This window comes from Hemiscyllium ocellatum, chromosome 4 (genome assembly GCF_020745735.1).
Source record: "Hemiscyllium ocellatum isolate sHemOce1 chromosome 4, sHemOce1.pat.X.cur, whole genome shotgun sequence".
Lineage (NCBI taxonomy): Eukaryota > Metazoa > Chordata > Chondrichthyes > Orectolobiformes > Hemiscylliidae > Hemiscyllium > Hemiscyllium ocellatum.
In genome coordinates, this window is record NC_083404.1 from 134038435 (window position 1) to 134054169 (window position 15735).

General features: G+C 40.5%; 1 protein-coding gene across 4 annotated transcripts in view; it reads right to left on the minus strand.

Annotated features, from left to right (window-relative positions):
* The window catches only part of LOC132815107 (intermembrane lipid transfer protein VPS13B-like), a 945713-nt gene that overhangs the window by 466816 nt on the left and 463162 nt on the right, over nucleotides 1-15735 (minus strand). For all 4 annotated transcript variants that reach the window (XR_009644627.1, XM_060823876.1, XM_060823877.1 and 1 more), the window contains exon 21: nucleotides 8014-8161. Coding sequence is in view for 3 of the 4 variants with exons in the window: in XM_060823876.1 (XP_060679859.1) it covers nucleotides 8014-8161 (148 nt within the window). In the remaining variant the exon portion in view is untranslated. The remainder of the gene's footprint in view (nucleotides 1-8013; nucleotides 8162-15735) is intronic.

Consider the following 15735-nt stretch of genomic DNA (forward strand, 5'->3'; position numbering starts at 1 on the left):
TAGTATCAAGGGCTACTGCAGGCTGCAGCGCGACATAGACAGGACGCAGAGCTTGGCTGAGAAATGGCAGATGGAGTTCAACCTGGATAAAGTGGGCAGCACGGTGGCACAGTGGTTAGCACTGCTGCCTCACAGCGCCAGAGACACAGGTTCAATTCCCGCCTCAGGCGACTGACTGTGTGGAGTTTCCACGTTCTCCTCGTGTCTGCATGGGTTTCCTCCAGGTGCTCCGGTTTCCTTCCACAGTCCAAAGATGTGTGGGTCAGGTGAATTGGCCATGATAAATTGCCCGTAGTGTTAGATAAGGGGTAAATGTAGGGGTATGGGTCGGTTGCGCTTCAGCGGGTCGGTGTGGACTTGTTGGGCCGAAGGGCCTGTTTCCACACTGTAAGTAATCTAATCTAATCTAAATGCAAAGTGATGCATTTTGGAAGGTCGAACTCAAATGCTGAATATAGGATTAAGAAGGGCTTATGCCCAAAACGTTGATTCTTTTGCTCCTTGGATGCTGCCTGGCCTGCTGCGCTTTTCCAGCAACACATTTTCAGCTCTGATCTCCAGCATCTGCAGGCCTCACTTTCTCCTATAAGATTAAAGACAAAATTCTTGGCAATGTGGAGGATCAGAGGGATCTGGGTGTGCAAATACATAGATCCCTCAAAGTTGTCACCCAAGTGGATAGGGTTGTTAAGAAAGCATGTGGTGTTTTGGCTTTCATTAACAGGGGGATCGAGTTTAAGAACTGCAAGGGTTTTGCTAGAGCTCTATAAGTCTCTGGTGAGACCACACTTGGAATAGTGTGTCCAGCTCTGGTCGCCCTACTGTAGGAAAGATACAGAGGCTTTGGAGAGGGTGCAAAGAAGGTTTACCAGGATGTTGCCTGGACGGGAGGGTTTGCCTTATGAAAAAAGGTTGAATAAGTTCGGACATTTCTCTCTGGAGAGAAGGAGGAAGCGAGGAGACCTGATCAAGGTACACAAGATAATGAGAGGAATGGATAGAGTCAATAGCCAGAGACGTTTCCCCAGGGCAGGATTGACTAGTACGAGGATATTAGGAGGAGGTATAAAGGAGACTCAGAGGTAGGTTCTTTACACGGAGTTGTGAATGCATGGAATGCATTGTCAGCTGTGGTGGTGGAAACAGAGGCATTAGGGGCATTTAAGTGACTATTGGACATGCACATGGTTAGCAGTAAATTGAGGGGTGCGTAGGTTAAGTTATCATATTTTACATTAGGATTAAACCTCTGCACAACATCGTGGGCCAAAGGGCCTGAACTGTGCTGTACTTTTCTGTGTTCTATGAATCTGCTGTCCTTACCCAATTTGTTCGACATATGACCCCACACTCCAGCAATATGGTGAATTCTTAGTGCCATCTAAAATGGCCTAGCAATCCATACAATTAAAGGGTAATTAGGGACGGGTAACAAAAGTTGGCCTTGCGAGCAATCCCCACAATCAATGGAAGAATGTTTGAAAAAACTAGGTATAGATTTTCCAGGGTATTGCTCGGGGCAACAGTTCTGCCTCTTCAGACAGAACACGGAGTTCCACTCCAGCCAGTTGAGGACATAATCCAGGTTAGTGCTTCAGTGTCATACTGAATGACTGCTGCCATCCATCAGATGCAAAGTTAAATTCAAGGCACGTCTACCTTCCAGGATGGATGTAAAAGATCCCACACAGCATCTGAAGAGCTGTTCTCCGTGCCATTAGATTAGATTAGATTAGACTTACAGTGTGGAAACAGGCCCTTCGGCCCAACAAGTCCACACCGACCCGCTGAAGCGCAACCCACCCATACCCCTACATTTACCCCTACCAAACACTACGGGCAATTTAGCATGGCCAATTCACCTGACCCGCACCCGGAGGAAACCCACGCAGACACGGGGAGTATGTGCAAACTCCACACAGTCAGTCACCTGAGTCGAGAATTGAACCGGATCTCAGGCGCTGTGAGGCAGCAGTGCTAACCACTGTGCCACCGTGCCGCCATAGCCAATGCTATTCCCTCAACGAAGGAAAGATTACTGTTGTGAAACTACTCTGTGCAAACATTAGCTGCCACATTTCATAAATAACTTCAAAAGTACCTATTTGTCAATTAGGTATTGCGGAACATCTAAAGGCCATGAAAGGTGCGATATAAAGTATTAATTAGGTGCAAGGTAAACCCTAAAAGCATGGGAAGTCCTTATGTAACTTAAAAATCACAGTAAGAATTTAGAATGTATTGATTGTGAAGATATCTTATACCTTTTTCAGGCTACAGCATGCAGTGTACTATTTACATTTGGCTGGAAAAAATTGTCTTTCCAACCTGACTTATGATTGACACATCTCAGTTGACTTTCAAACAATTTAAGAGTTACACCTTCTGGTAAACGCTGTTATGATCTATGTGCCCACGGAGCAGAAACAGAAGGTTAACTGACAGCTATTTGGCTCGTGAAATGGAAGTGAAGTTGAATCCAGGTTGTAGTTTTGCTGGCAAGGCCACTATTTGTTACACATATACAATTGCTTTATATGTGCTGGTGATGATCCATAGACTTGAACCACTCAGTCCATCTGATGTTGGTACTTCCACAGTGCTGTTAGCAAAGGAGTTCTGGGATTTTGATCAAATAACAATGAAGGAAGATTCATATTACTAGAGATCAGAATTCCCAGGTGGCTGTGCTCCTATGCACCTTCTGACTTTGTCATTCTAGATATGTCGAGGTTTCAGGTTTTGAAAGGTGCTGTTCAAAGAGCCTGGGTAAGTTGCTACAATGCACACCACTGCTGCTGTGTGTCGGTGTGGGAGAGTGAATGTTGTATGTTGTGGATAGGATGTAGATCAAGTGGACTGATATTTCCTGGATGGTGTCAAGTTTTGATGGAGTCAGACCCACCCTGCAAGTGGGAAGCGTTCCGCTATACTCATCACCTTTTAGATGGTGCACAGGTTTCAGGGAGGTGGGTCACTCATCTCAGAATTTCCAACTTCTGACCTGTTTTTGCAGGTAGAGTATTTCAATGGCTGGGAGAAAGTGAGGTCTGCAGATGCTGGAGATCAGAGCTGAAACTGTGTTGCTGGAAAAGCGCAGCGGGTCAGGCAGCATCCAAGGAGCAGGAGAATCGACGTTTCGGGCATGAGCCCTTCTTCAGAAGGGCTCCTGCCTAAAATCTCGACTCTCCTGTTCCTTGGATGCTGCCTGACCCACTGCGCTTTCCCAGCAACACATTTTCAGCTATTTCAATGGCTGCTCTAGCTCAGTTTATGGATATTGACAAATCAAAAAAAATAGATGAGGGGAACATAGAATTGTAGATGTAATACAGTTTGAGGAGGACAGCAAGTTTAATATAGAAAAAGCGTGGGCAGCACGATGGCACAGTGGTTAGCACGTGTGCCTCACAGTGCCAGAGACCCGGGTTCAATTCCCGCCTCAGGCAACTGTCTGTGTGGAATTTGCACATTCTCCCCGTCTCTGAGTGCTCCAGTTTCCTCCCACAGTCCAAAAATGTGCAGGTTAGGTGAATTGGCCATGCTAAATTGCCCGGTTAGGTGAAGGGGTAAATGTAGGGGAATGGGTCTGGGTGGTTGCGCTTCAGCGGGTCGGTGTGGGCTTGTTGGGCTGAGGGCCTGTTTCCACACTGTAAATAATCTAATAAAACAGGGATTCTGGATTTGGCTAGAGTTTCACTGATGCCACTTCATTTTTGCTAGAGTTAACTTATATTTTTAAAAAGTGGTCTCAGAAAGGCATCTCTGGTGATTCTGCATCAGCAAGGCTATTGAGCCTCGCTTGGGAAGTCCTACGGGGCGCACTATTTGGGTGGTAATTGTAATCACAAACCACCTCTGCAGATGAAAGCAACTCAGGACCAAATCCACTGAGTGGGATTGAGGGTTCCCACATACTTGATGCCAAATTTAACGGGCTGAGAATTTACATTTTATGCCCCATTTATGTGGGAATTAATGCTGGTACTTGTCACTACATGAAGTTACTACTTGCTGCAGAAACATTTATGAAGCTATTTTCTTTCATGAGACATGGGTGTCACTGACAAGGTTGGAATATATTTTCCAACCCTTCCAGAATTGCTGTGAACTTGGGGTGGAGGAACAGTGTTTGTTAGGGACAAGTTTCCAGGATTTTGATCACACAACAATACGAAAGTATGATGTATTTCCAAATCAGGCTGCTGAGTGGCTCGGAAGGGAACTTGCAGGTGGTATTCTTATGCAACTGATGTCCTTGTCCTTCCAGGACATGTAGATCGGGGTTTGAAAGGTGACGTCAAAGGGAGCTTGACAAGTTGCTACAATGCATCTGATATATCTTACACAATGCTGCCATTGTGCATTGATGGTGGAGGAAGTGAATGTGTCAATCAAGCAAGGTGCTTTTAACAGGAAATTTATCTTTTGTTTGAAATGTTATTTGCCTGCTAATTAACATTTGAATTATGCTGATATTAGCTGGTCTGTTCCAGAGGGACTTACAAAAAAGTGAAGTCTTGTCTAACTGTTCTCTTTCCATTGGCCTTGTGAGAAATCCTACCTTGCGGTCCCTATTGGGATTGTAAAACTCGACACTTTTCTCATTTTCAACTGCAAGTATAATTGTCTTTTGAAATCTACTATTGAACCTGCTTCCATCACTCTTGTATTCTAGATTATTATACCAAAGTTAAAAAAAATTCTCATCTCTCTTGCGCTTCTGCACACTTCTTTAAATTATCCAAATCACCCACCTACCCTGAGACCCCAGAATTCATTTACACAACGTTTACCTGCTCCAATGAATAGAAAGTAAGGAAACTTCCCAGGGCTTTCCCATATCATTGCAGTCTTTGGAACCGAACTAGATTTTGTATCAGCCAGCCTCAACAAGCAGCAGCAACAAGTTTTATTCTACAAAAATCCAACAACAAACCGCAATGTAATGGGCTGAAGCCCAGAAACGGTATGCTTTTTTTTAAAAAAACACAAACCTTGGCAGTAAAATTCCTGCACAGAAATTAGGGGATGAAGGAATCATTAATACAAAAACAAACTACTTCAGAAATCCAAAATAAAAACAGAAAATGCGAGACATGCTCAGCAGGTTTGCCAAGATCTGTGGAGAGAGAAAAACAAGGTTATATTTTAAATCATCGATCTTTCATCTGAAGAAAGGAAGCATTCCCTGATCGAGGGATTGAGAAGCCATGTTGCTCACAGACTTGTGCTGAGCTTGAAATTTCCATCTCTGAATGAAGGACTAACAAATTTTAATGATAACTTTATGTTATGTATATATCATTGAATTAGGGGCAGATTGAGTTTTGTAGGCAGATGCAGAAAATTACAGGAGGATTCTGCTGAAGAAGAAGAAAACAATTAAATCACGAACAGTGCAGCCGATGTCTGAGTAGATGTACACTGATGTGACATGCTGTTAAAACTTGAATCCACTCAAAACATTCTTTGTGCTTATTATGAATAGGAATGTCCATAAGGAGCCCACACTTTCTGTAAGAAAAAGCATAATTTGTATTGGATAAACAGTGCCTTTTGGGGGTGATATTCACCTTTGGCAGAGGCTCAAAACACTGAGCTACCATTAAATACTTCAGCCAATTATGCCTTTCTTGACTTGAACGGAAAGAAAATAATGTAACTGATCAGATAATCTGTTTTAATGATTCAAAGCGCCTTGGGACATTTTCCTACATTAGTGCTATTATGTAAGCCTTGGCTCTCTCAACAATTGAAAACCCATTTGCAAACCAACACAGTATTGGGCTTCTGTAAATGGACAAACATCTTATTCCCTGCTCTTTCACAGTGAGTCAGTTACCAAAAACTACTCCATTAATTAATAATTTCTATTCAGGCTGCTTCTGGGAACTCAGTTGGTCCTGTTATAGCAGCACTTTTAATGGTTACTAAAATTTTGCTTATCGACAGCATCACTCTTCCACTCATTTGGAGTTTATATTGCTGCCTTCACCCCAATTGTTCCATTGTTCATTTTAGGCTGGTATTGGTTTAATTATTTTACATGAACCCCTGCTAGACCAATCACACACAGTTTAGTCCTATTAATTGTTTAAATGTTCTATATCCTTTCTGTATCATTAATGCTATTTATTCAGAAAACAGTTGTACATCAAATCCATTTCTGTATTATCCATTATTTTAATGACATGTTGAAGTTCACTGAGCTTCGCATGCTCTCCACTGCTCCAAAGGACAGTAGACCCAACTCTGACATTATCACCTTTATGAACATTGCTTGAAATTTATACACACAGTTTTGTATTCCCTTTCAGTTATTTCATTGTGCTAACCATAGTATCATGCACGCCAACTTGTCACATGCCACAACTATACAGAAGAAACAGTATGGTTTCTGAACATCAAATAACAACAGAAAATAAAAGAAACTAGTCAGCAGGCCTGGCAACATCTGTGGACAGAGAAAAACAAATGAATACTCTGATCAATGACCTTTCATCAAAATAAATGAATGGCTATCGAGCTGAAACTTTAACTGTGTTTCTCTCTCCACAGATGCTGCCAGACCTACTAAGCATTTCCAGCACTCTGTTTTTATGTCATATCACCACCTGTTTCCTGTTATAATTATTGGGTGGATCCAGCATGAATAAATCTTTGGGAGGGTTTGAGAATATAAATAGTATCAAGTTATTTCCACTAATCTATAAATCACTGTCAAAGGGACAGCTCAGAAGAATCATTTTCACACTAAGGGTTATGAGCACGTAAATGATATAAGGATTTACTGAAAGTCAATCACAATAATTCAGTCACAATTAGATAGCTCATCCAAAGCAAAACAACAAGTTTCATTTAAAGAGAAAGAAAATTGGATTAGAAGGATATAGCTGATTTCCACGCTGAAGTTGTAATGTTCTTGTTAAGCACAAACCAAAAGTGTTTCTAAATTAGGCACACAAAACAGTTATAGCACAGCAGGAGGCTATTGTGCCTCACTGTTCTGGTGCACATGGACAAACAAATAATTCCTCGTGCGGTTACAGTTTAAATAAAACTTAATCAGAAAACATTGAGAATTTCTAAAACAAAAGTTATTAAGGGAACCCATTCAATTTCATGGATTTTCCCCTCTTATTTTATTTGCCCTTTCTACAACAGGTGAAGAAATGAAAATCAAATACATAAAAGACCAAAGTAACCATTCTATATGTGGAGAATATACTTAATATATAACACATCAATATTATATATAACACATCCACAAATTTTTTTAAAAAGTGCTTTCTCAGCCATAACAACAAAAGTTAATATGTGCCTTCACATGCTGGGTACTGACTGATAGAAGCCAGTGAGAGAACCAGCACTTACTTAGCCATGAAGTGCCTGCACTCGTCACATAAACATATAATAAATCACCCAGATGAGAAATGGAAATTTTGACACAGTTTGTGAAAAAGAGAGAAAAATTGGAAATTCAATTGAAAATTTTAGAATCTTATAAATATGAAGATTGTGTGAGGGCAGCTGTGCAAGCAGCAATTTATTTGTCCATTTCATTGCTCCATAGGTTGTATTACACCATAGTATTCTCATTGGTGGAAATGGAAAAATCTTTCGCAACGTCTTAAATATGCATTCAGCAGTATCAGCTGACCACTTTAATTTAATACATTCATAGATTAAGGTGAGGGAATACCAAGAAAACACTTATCGATTCTCAAATGGGACTATCAGAGAATGGTTACTCCAGTCACTTTCAATCATATTTGTGCTAATTAGCTGTCAAACTAAAACTTGTTTTAAAATCATGTTCTACTCTTACAGTTGTTCCTCTCTGATAAAACTGGTCAATTTTATCTCAAAATTTCATGCATTTCTTTCAATTCGATACCTGTGATTCTACTTTCTTATGTCCTCGATAGGCATTTGTTGCAAGTGTTGTCAAATCACATCTTTTTATAGCTGATCACATCATTTATGAAGTACTGAATGAAAACAACCTACCTGTCGCCGTTTTTGTTTTGACAGGACTGCTAGCATATTCAGAGGCCTGATTTGATTGCTGCATTGCCAAAGGCGTACTGCCAACAGATACCTCATCCTCCTTCTTCCTTGTTGTTGGCATGACTAACTGAACAGCTCCTGCAGATTGCTGCAAAAGTCGGAAAAACACATCCAGTGTCAGCTCTAATTAATCCCAGTTCAAGTAGAGCACACTTAAAGACAGAGATACCCTCTTGCTCTGTTCTGTTCCAAACATGTGCCTTAGCAATCAGCCCTGAGGAAGCATCAGTTGGCAAGACATCATATATTTCCCGTTTCAACCATCCTATGGAATGTTATTTAACATGACATAATTTTCTGCAATTATTGGCTGTTTTGCATTGAGAGTCCATATCCACATGAAACTAACCCGACACTGCCTGAACCTATTTCAACTGAGAGTCTTGCAACGAACAGACAAAGCCTCTTTGTTTCTCTTCCTCCTCTTGGTTACAAAGGTAAAGCCCCCCTTGTCTCTACTTCTTTCTGCACTTCGAAAAATGTTCTCAAAACTTCTGACTTTGGTCACTTGGTTTATTACCTCCTTTTGTGGCTCATTGTAAAATATTTGTCTGATAATATTTCAGTGAAACATCTGAGCAAATTTTATTATTCTCTGGGCAGAATATAAGTTCAAGTTGCTGTGTCTATTGCCTTGTGATTATTTCAGTATCTATATATTTGTTAAAAGGTGCACTTCATTGTTTCTGTTATATTTCCATTTGATGTGAGAGTCACACACAAGGCTGCTACTTGCTGTCCATTGCCGATTTCACTTGAATAAAGTGAGTTGCTCAGACATTTCAGAGGCCAGTTAAGAGTCAACTACATTGCTGTGGGTCTGAGTCACATGTAGACATGCAGACCATGCAGACCATGCAAGACTGGCAGGTTTCCTTCCCTAAAGTACTTTAGTGAACAGTATGGAATTTAACAGCAGCAGAAAATGGCTACATAATCATGTCAAATTAGCTTTTAATTCCAGATTTTATTCAAATTTCAAATTCCACTTTTTGTGATTGTGGGAATTGAACTCACGTCCTTGAACATTAACCTGGGCCACTGGATTACTCACTCAAAAAAAAACTAGCATTTCATCATACCTCTTGAAAACTGATGCAGAGTTTCAAGGACAAGAGTTTTGGAATCAATTCTGTTTGATATGATTCAGATTAACTGGGTAAGTGTTTCAGAAAGAAATACTTGCATTCATATAGCTTAGCATTTAAAAACATATATTTCAAAATACTTCACATACTGAACTAGCATTTGGTGGTATGTTAAAGAAATCATGGGATTATGGGTGTCTTTGGCTGGGCCAGCGTTTATTACTTATTCCTTATATTCATGAAGAAAGTGAAGTGCTTTCTTGAACCACATGGTGCTTGGGTAGAGGGACACAAAGTGCTGTTTAGAAGTGACTATTAGGAGTTTGACCAAGTGACAGAGAAGGAATAATTTTATAGAAAGATGATAGAATGACCTTATAGTCAGGAAGGTGTGTACCTTGGAGAGAAACCTGCACATGTAGAGAACCCATGCATTATTGCTCCAGGTGATCAATGTTGCATGTTTACGGAGGAGCCTTGGTGAGTTACTGAAGAATAGTTTGTAGATGGCGCACAATACTGGTATTGTGCATCAGAAATGGAGGAAGTAAGCTTTAATAGTAGCGGACGAAGTGCCAATGAAGCATTGTGCATTGTACTGAGTGTTTTGCAGCTTCTCAAGTGTTTTTGCAGCTGCACCCATCCAGGTAAATGAAGAGTACCCCATTACACACCTGACATGTGCCTTGCAGATGGTGGTGAGACTTTGAAAGATAGGTGGTAAGCTAGTCAACAAAGAATCCTTAGCCTCTGCCTTGTTTATACAGCCATAGTACTTTCATGGATGGTCCAGTTCTGTTTCTCGCCAAAGATAATTCCACAGGAAGTAGGTTGATGAGGATTCAGCAATACTAACGCCATCGAATGTTAAGGAATGATGATCATATTCTCTGCTATGGAAAATGGTCATTGCCTGGAATTTGCTTGGCATGAATGTTCCTTATCAATTATCAGCAAGTCCGGATATTGTCCAGTAAATGGGTTCAAATGCTCTGGTATCTAATGTCCATAGAATCATCAGTGAGCATTCCCACATCTGATCTGATGATAGAGAGAGCATTCAAGAAGGAGATAGAATGGCTTGGACTAGGGAGATCTCTAAAGGACAACTGGAATGATGTCCTGAGGTGGAAGTGAATGACCTCCAAAACCACAATCATCTTCCTTTATGCTATATGTGAATGTACTACATTTTGGTGGCACAATGGCTCAGTGGTTAGTGCTGCTACCTCACAGGGACCCAGATTCAATTGCAGCCTCAGGCGTCTGTCTGTGTGGAGTTTGCACATTCTCCTCTTTTCTGCTTGGGTTTCTTCCAGGTGTTCTGGTTTCCTCCCACTTCCAAAGATGTGCAGGATAGGTGAATTGTCCATGCTAAATTGCCCATAGTGTTCAGAGATGTGTAGGTTAGGTGCAATGGTCAGGGATAAATGTAGAGTAATAGGAAAATGGGTTTGGATGGGATACTCTTTGGAGGGTCCGTCTGGACTTGCTGGGCTGAAGGGCCTGTTTCCACACTGTAGGGATTCTAATCTTCTAATCTAATCTACTTGACATCAATCAGTGGAGTGTTTTCTCTCTTATTCCCACTGACTCCAGTTTAGCTAGAACTTGTTGGTAGCACAGTCAGACAAATGTTTCATTCTTCCCCAGAGTAGTAACTCTCACCTTACGTCTGGTGTTCAGCTCTAGTCCATGTTTAGAACAAGGCTGTTTTGAGGTCAGAACCCAATCCGAGTGCCAGTGAGCACATTATTGCTGAGAGGTGTTGCTTGATAACACTGTTGATGACAGTTTATTAATTTTGCTGATGATCAAGGGCAGGCAATTAGTTAGTTTAGATTTGTCCTGCTTTTTCTGTACAGGACATACCTGGGTGAGTTTCCATATTATCAGACAGATGTCCTTGTATTAGCTGTTCTGGAACAGCTTGGCTAGGAGCATATTTAGATCTGGAGACCAAGTTTCAGTACTATTGCCAGAATGTTATTCGAGTACATAACCTTTGCAATATCCAATGCCTTCAATTATTTCTTGATATCATGTGGAATGAATTGAATTCGTTAAAGTAAAAAATGAGGTCTGCAGATGCTGGAGATCACAGCTGCAAATGTGTTGCTGGTCAAAGCACAGCAGGCTAGGCAGCATCTCAGGAATACAAAATTCGACGTTTCGAGCATAAGCCTGATGAAGGGCTTATGCTCGAAACGTCGAATTCTCTATTCCTGAGATGCTGCCTGGCCTGCTGTGCTTTGACCAGCAACACATTTGCAGCTGAATTCGTTAAAGACCAACACTGTGTTGCTGGTGACCTCAGGAGATCCACACATTTCATCATGCAATAGTTTGCTAAGATTGCAATTTAATAATTGACAATTAATTGTTTGATTCTTTTTTTACACTGAGGGAAGAGTGTTTCCTAGTACCATGGGAAAAAAAAGCACCATTGGATCTTTAATATCCACCTGAACTGGCAGACACAAACTCAGTTCAAAATCTGTTAAGAAACGAACAGCTAAGAGCAGGAGTAGTCTATTTGGTCCTACAAGTCTGGTCTAAATGAATGGTTCACCAAGGAGGGAAAACTGCTTGATTCATTTCGACTCTTGATCCAAATGCAATTGTCAACTCCACTTTCCTGCAATTTCACTATAAAATCTGACTACCTTTGCCTTGAGTATACTTTACATCCCTGCCTCTCAGATTCACAACCCTCAGAGAAAAAAATCCCTCCTCATTTCTGTCTTATATGTGCAGCCTCTTATTCTGAGATTATGTCCTCTGGTCGATGACTCTCCTGTAAGGATCTTCACTGTCAAGTCCCCTAAGAATCTTGTATGTTTTAAAAACACCACTTTCTCATTCCTCTAAACTCCAGTGCATACATACCCAGCCAACTCAACTTCTCCTTATAAGACAATCCCTTCATACCTGGGATGAGCCTAGTGAACCTTATCTGGACCACACAAGAAAAACTAGGAGTAGGAATAGGCAAATCAGCCCCTTGAATCAGCATCATTATTTAATATGATCATAGTTGATCTCACCTTGGCAATTCCACTTCCCTGCTCCTTTAAAATCCTTAAATCTACGATCCCTTAGCCTAAAACTATGACTTCTCACTCTAGTTGTCCCACAAGGGGAAAGCACTCACTCTAAATCTAGTTAAAAATCACACAACACCAGGTTATAGTCCAACAGGTTTGTTTCAAAGCACTAGCTTTTGAAACGCTGCTTCTTCATCAAGTGGTTGTGGAGCAGGACCATTAGACACAGAATTTATAGGAAAAGGTTTACTTTGCTAAATCTTGCTAAATCTACTTTGTCAATCCTTTTTAGCATCTGAAAGACCTAAGATCACCTTTCATTCTTCTAAACTCGAGAGAGTATAAGAGCTCAATCTCTCCTCAAAGACAAACCCCTCACCTCTGGAATTAATCTAGTGAACCTTTGCTGAACAGCCTCCAACATAACTATATCACTCCTCATGTAAAGCCTCCAGATGCAGTCACACCAAGGCCTTATACAATTGCAACTTTTGTTCCCAACTTTTATACTATGTTTCTTTAGCAATAAATGCCAAAAGTGGATCTCCTTACTACCTACTATACCAGCATGCTAGCTTTCTAAGCTTCCCAGGCACCCAGATCCCTCTGCACCAAAGCACTCTGAATTTTCTTTCCATTTAGATAAGTTGTCTTTTTTTGTCTTCTGACCAAAATGGATAACCTCACACTGATCCACATTAAACTATACCTGCCAAAGTTTAGCCCATTCACCTGATCTATACATATCCATTTGTAAATTTCTTATTTCTATTCTGCAACTTATTTAGTCACATATTTTAGCATCAACTGCAACTTTGGCTATAATACATTGCACTTTGCATCCAAGATATTGGAATAGCTTGGAAATAGTTGGGCCCAAGGACTGAACCCTATGACACTCCACTAATCACAATTTGCCAACCAAAATGTACCCATTTATCCCAACTCTGTTTTCAGTTGGTTAGTCATTCCTTTATTCTGGATTAGTAGTGCTGGAAGAGCACAGCAGTTCAGGCAGCATCCGAGGAGCAGTAAAATCGATGTTTCGGGCAAAAGCCCTTCATCAGGAATAAAGGCAGAGAGCCTGAAGCGTGGAGAGATAAGCCCACCCCCACCCTCCTCTAGCTTATCTCTCCACCCGTCAGGCTCTCTGCCTTTATTCCTGATGAAGGGCTTTTGCCCGAAACATCGATTTTACTGCTCCTCGGATGCTGCCTGAACTGCTGTGCTCTTCCAGCACTACTAATCCAGAAGCTGGTTTCCAGCATCTGCAGTCATTTTTTTTACCTCGTCATTCCTTTATCCAAGCTAATACATTATTACTAACCCCATGTGATCCTACTTTGTTTGTTAAGCTTTTGTGTGGCATCTTATCAAATGCCTTCTGGAGATTCAGACGTACCACATCTACAAGACCCTCATTATCCACTTTGCTTATTACATCTTGGAAGAAGTCTTGCAAATTAGTCAAACACTATTTACCCTTCATAAAACCATTCTGACTCTGATGGATTGTGTTTGGACTTTCCAAATGTTCTTTTACTACATGCATTTTTGTCTTGGACAGCCTCCAATATCTTTCCTTAGATAAGGAGTCCAAAATGCAGAAGGACCTCCCAATTCATCTGTGCTGTAGTTTTCTATAGGCTTCACTGAAATAATATTATGTAACAAGCAAAGTGGATATTAAACTCTCCTATACTTCCTACCAAGGTGCAAAACCTCATTTCTCATATCATAGTCCACCTGCCAACATTTTGATCACTTGTTTAAACTGTCAATATCCCTCTGCAGACTCTGTGTCACCCTCATCACTATGTTAGTAGCCTGGTTATAAAATATTTACTTTTCCCATATATGTTATTAAGATATATTCTAAATAAATATATAATAAATAATTGTGACTCCAGCATTAAACCTTGTGGCAATCCACTACTTTCAGGAAACGCTCCCCATATCCAGACTCTATCTTCTATTAGTTAGCCAATCCTCTATCCATGCTAATGTACTACCTCCCAGTACCACTAACTAATCTAATGGGGGGCACCTCATCAAACAACTTCCAAAAATCCAAATGTATTACATCCACTGCTTCTCCTTTACCTATTCTGCTTGTTAACTCCTCAAAAAATGCTAATAAATTTGTCAGGATGATTTCCTCTCATGAAGGCCTGGTGTATGTATTTATACACTTCTGCTGTTACAACCTGTATATTAGACTACTCCAGAAACATTTAGATAGACATATACACAGTCAGAGCATATAAGGATACAGACCATGTACAAGCAGATCAGATTAGTTTAGAATGGCACCATGGTCAGTCCAGAATCTGTTCTACATTTTAGTTTTAGATGATCTACTGAATATTATTCAGGCAAATCAACATGAAGAGCATAAATGGAAGATGATACTTTTTCATTCTTGCATGGGATTTGGACATCACGGGCAAGGCCAACATTTGAGCCATTTCTGATTTGATGCCCATCTCCCGAACTGAGGAACTTACTAGGCCATTTCAGAAGCCACTCAAGAGTAAACTATCATTGATAGCTTTGTGATCACCATTATTGCGACAAGGTTTATGTTCCAGATTTATTAAGTGAAGTAAAATCCCACTAGCAGCTGTGGTAGGATTTGAACATTGTCCCAAAAGAATGGGCCTTTGAATTATTAGTCCAGTGGTATGACCATTATATAATCAATTTCCCCAAATTGGAGAATTAGGGTAGATAGCTGGAAGCAGCTCACAAAAGAATTATTTGTATATATACTCAGTCTTGAATCCTAGCAACAAATAAAACAATAAAGATTTACTAACGCTGCATTCTGATCCTTACAAGCCATTTTACACATAATGCATCTGTTCTTCTATTAGCCTACACAAACCCTGAGAAAATGGCCATTTTCACCAATGTACCATCGAAGCTACATCAGAGAGAAGAGAAAAACCGGAGAAATTTCAATTCCAGTCCCCAGCAAACAAAGCAAATTTCACACATACATCAAGTTCAGAAAGATCTAACAATTTTACTTAAAGTTCTTGGGTATCTGTTTCTCTCTGATATTTTGAGACTTGTGTCTTAACTTGGCTTTTACTGAGGTTTTACAGTAGCTTCAATTTCACTGGTGAGTGGCTAAGCCGATCATATGAAGAACATCCAGCTTTAAACTGAATTGTTCCTCAACAGTAAGGCCAAAGTCAAACATTCGAACTCCTAACCCTTGTCCAGTAATTATTGTTGCTGGCATGGGTGCATTTGTTTGAACACCAAGAGGACAAATCAAAGACAGCTGCAATAACCCACAGTCATTTTTTTCAAAAAAATACAACCGGGGTCACTGGCAACTCCAGCACCTATGGTCCGTCTCTAGTTTCCCTCAAACCGAGAGGCTTACTCCGCTATTTCAGAGGACAGTTGAGCACATTGCCTTCAGTCTTGAGTCACATTTAGAACAGACCAGTTTAGGGAATAGCAGATTGTCTCCCAAAAAGACATTCGTGAAGCAGTTGGATTTTCATCGTCAC